Source organism: Abramis brama, assembly GCF_963993115.1.
Source record: "Abramis brama genome assembly, chromosome: 25".
In the NCBI taxonomy this organism is placed as follows: Eukaryota; Metazoa; Chordata; class Actinopteri; order Cypriniformes; family Leuciscidae; genus Abramis; species Abramis brama.
Genome location: NC_139987.1, coordinates 7,655,188 through 7,657,429, shown reverse-complemented (window position 1 = coordinate 7,657,429; position 2,242 = coordinate 7,655,188). Strand labels below are relative to the sequence as shown.

The following is a 2,242-nucleotide window of genomic DNA, read 5'->3' as shown; positions in this document are numbered from 1 at the left end:
GGGTTCGCTCACATTTAATGATGAACATATATCAATAAAACCTTTTCATTTATGGAGTCAGATGAAATAACGAGTTAATGCATATGAGAAAATGTATTTCACTTAATCAAAATACTTTGCCACGAGGAAAGACAGTAACACGCAAAAACCTTCACCCACTGACCGGATGCCTCCATTGGGCCGATTGAGCCAGGTTTACATGTCCAAACGAGAACCTACAAGAGACTGAACTAAGCTGGGGGTATAAATACACTGGGCAAACAAAGGAACTAAACTAGGTGCAGGTGACAGCAATGTGTAACTATAGAAACAAACGGCATAATCAGGCATTATATCAGATCCCAGTCTAATCAGGCAACATATTTCAGCTATTTAAATGACCCCTCAACAGCATTTGTCAACATTGGATGCAAATTTCTAGTACTTGTATTGCAAAAGAGAAGAATCCACACTGACTGCTGAATTCTGGTCTATCAAGAGAAGGTTGTCTTCATTTATTTAATGTTAATTTAATATTCATTGTTTTATCCTTACTCCTATTGAACTCTCTTATATAAATGATTTATGGTTTTGAACAGAGAAATGAAGGTTTTTCAGAGTGTTCTGGTACTCTTCAGCTGCCAGTTCCTTCCCACTCTGGGTAAGCTATAATGTGATTTGATAACATCAATATATTAATTCCATTAAAAAAATTAAAAAAACATTTTTGATGGTGTTTTATATAACAGTATGTAATTTATTTGTGACAGTGTCTATTTATACTCATTTTGCTCCATGTTTTCACAGCTTTAATCTGTGAAGTGATGAATGGCACACTGAAGCAGATAGATGCTGGATCTGGTTTAGTGGTTGGAGTGAATGATCAAAATGAAGCGTTTATCCTAAATATTAATGTCTTCATAAAGCTTGGCATGTCTCTAAAGCACCTCAGTGTTGGTCCTGCTGGTCTGCTCGGGGTGGATGCAGCTGACAAGATCTACAAGTTGCAGGGTGGCAGCTTTGTGCAGATTCCAGGTGAAGAAAGAAATTACAAAAACCAATACATGCTTAATCAGTCATTAACTTAAGACATTATCTTATTGTTATTCTCAAATTAATCTTTCATCCAACCTGTTGATTGTACTGTTAGGCCTTCTCAAACAGGTGGATGCTGGAGGTGATCAGATCACTTCAGGTGTCAATGTGAATGATGATATATTCTGCTTAAATATGGATGCTAATAACAAATGGCCAACCAGCAATATTTCTTGGGTTACAATTAATGGAAAGCTGAAGTATTTCAGCTGTGGCCCGTACAGCTGCTGGGGAGTGAACGGCGCTGACCAAATCTTCATCTTGAAGGTAATGTCATAATGTTAAATACAAGGGCATGAGTTCAAGTTTAAATACACCAGGTTTTTAACAAACTAGACCTCACACACGTTTGATTTTCTGACATAACTAAAGAAATAAAGAAACTGGTGTGGAAGCAGCAAAGGCAGTTATTTCATGTGACTTCATTATGGTTGACTGGTTTGTGTCTCTTTGGGTCTGGTGCAGGATGTGTCTAGTAATTCCTGTTCCGGGTCCGGCCTTGTGAATATTCCTGGACTTCTGTCCATGATTGAAGTAGCAACTGATGGCAGTGTCTTTGGTGTCAACTCTCAAGGGAACTTATGGCAAAGGTAAATATAACCTTCATATAACATTGTATGAACAAAAGTGATTATTAATTTTCTGATATAAATCAAATGCTAAAGAAATGATGATTTTGCAGAACTGGTGTCACTCAATCCAACCCCGCTGGCACAGACTGGATCCCGATTGTTGCCTGTCCCAATAACCACAAGCATGTGAGCTTTGACCTGGGATTACTGTGGGTCGTCTGTGTTGACGGCTCCATCCGTAGATGTACTTTATAGTCTGTTATGAGTCACTGCAGCAACAGAGGAGCTCAATCATTAACAGAAACCTCAAAGTAATCAGTCATTATTAACAGAAATCTAAAATTGATTATCTCTTCTCTTGAATCAATAAAAAGCATTATGATGGCATCTTATCAATGTTTCTTTTGTGTATCATTTTGTTCAGTGGTTCTCCAACTGAGAAAGCATTTTATTTCTTATGTCTGATTAGAAAACATGTTTCTGTCTAATTTCTATAGTTTATCACACTTTTAAAAGTTGCCAGAAGTTATTAATGAATGATCAAGGATTCAAACTAGCAACTAGGATTAGCAACTTGTGTTTGTGCAGCTTCAAAA

The 2,242-nt window shown here is 37.2% G+C and overlaps 1 protein-coding gene across 1 annotated transcript; it reads left to right on the top strand.

The window, feature by feature from the left end:
• Positions 1-400: 400 nt before the first annotated feature.
• Positions 401-2,037, top strand: LOC311077066 (fish-egg lectin-like). Its single transcript, XM_084105630.1, has 6 exons — positions 401-483; positions 579-640; positions 787-1,014; positions 1,130-1,341; positions 1,540-1,664; positions 1,757-2,037. The coding sequence occupies exons 2-6, from the start codon at positions 583-585 to the stop codon at positions 1,899-1,901; spliced, it is 768 nt and encodes a 255-aa protein (XP_083961756.1). The 5' UTR covers positions 401-483; positions 579-582; the 3' UTR covers positions 1,902-2,037.
• Positions 2,038-2,242: the final 205 nt, after the last annotated feature.

Coding starts and splice junctions, on each gene's coding strand:
- LOC311077066 (XM_084105630.1), top strand. CDS start 583: ATGAAGGTTTTTCAGAGTGTTCTGGTACTCTTCAGCTGCCAGTTCCTT. Junction 641..786: donor CCAGTTCCTTCCCACTCTGG/GTAAGCTATAAT, acceptor ATGTTTTCACAG/CTTTAATCTGTGAAGTGATG. Junction 1,015..1,129: donor CAGCTTTGTGCAGATTCCAG/GTGAAGAAAGAA, acceptor TTGTACTGTTAG/GCCTTCTCAAACAGGTGGAT.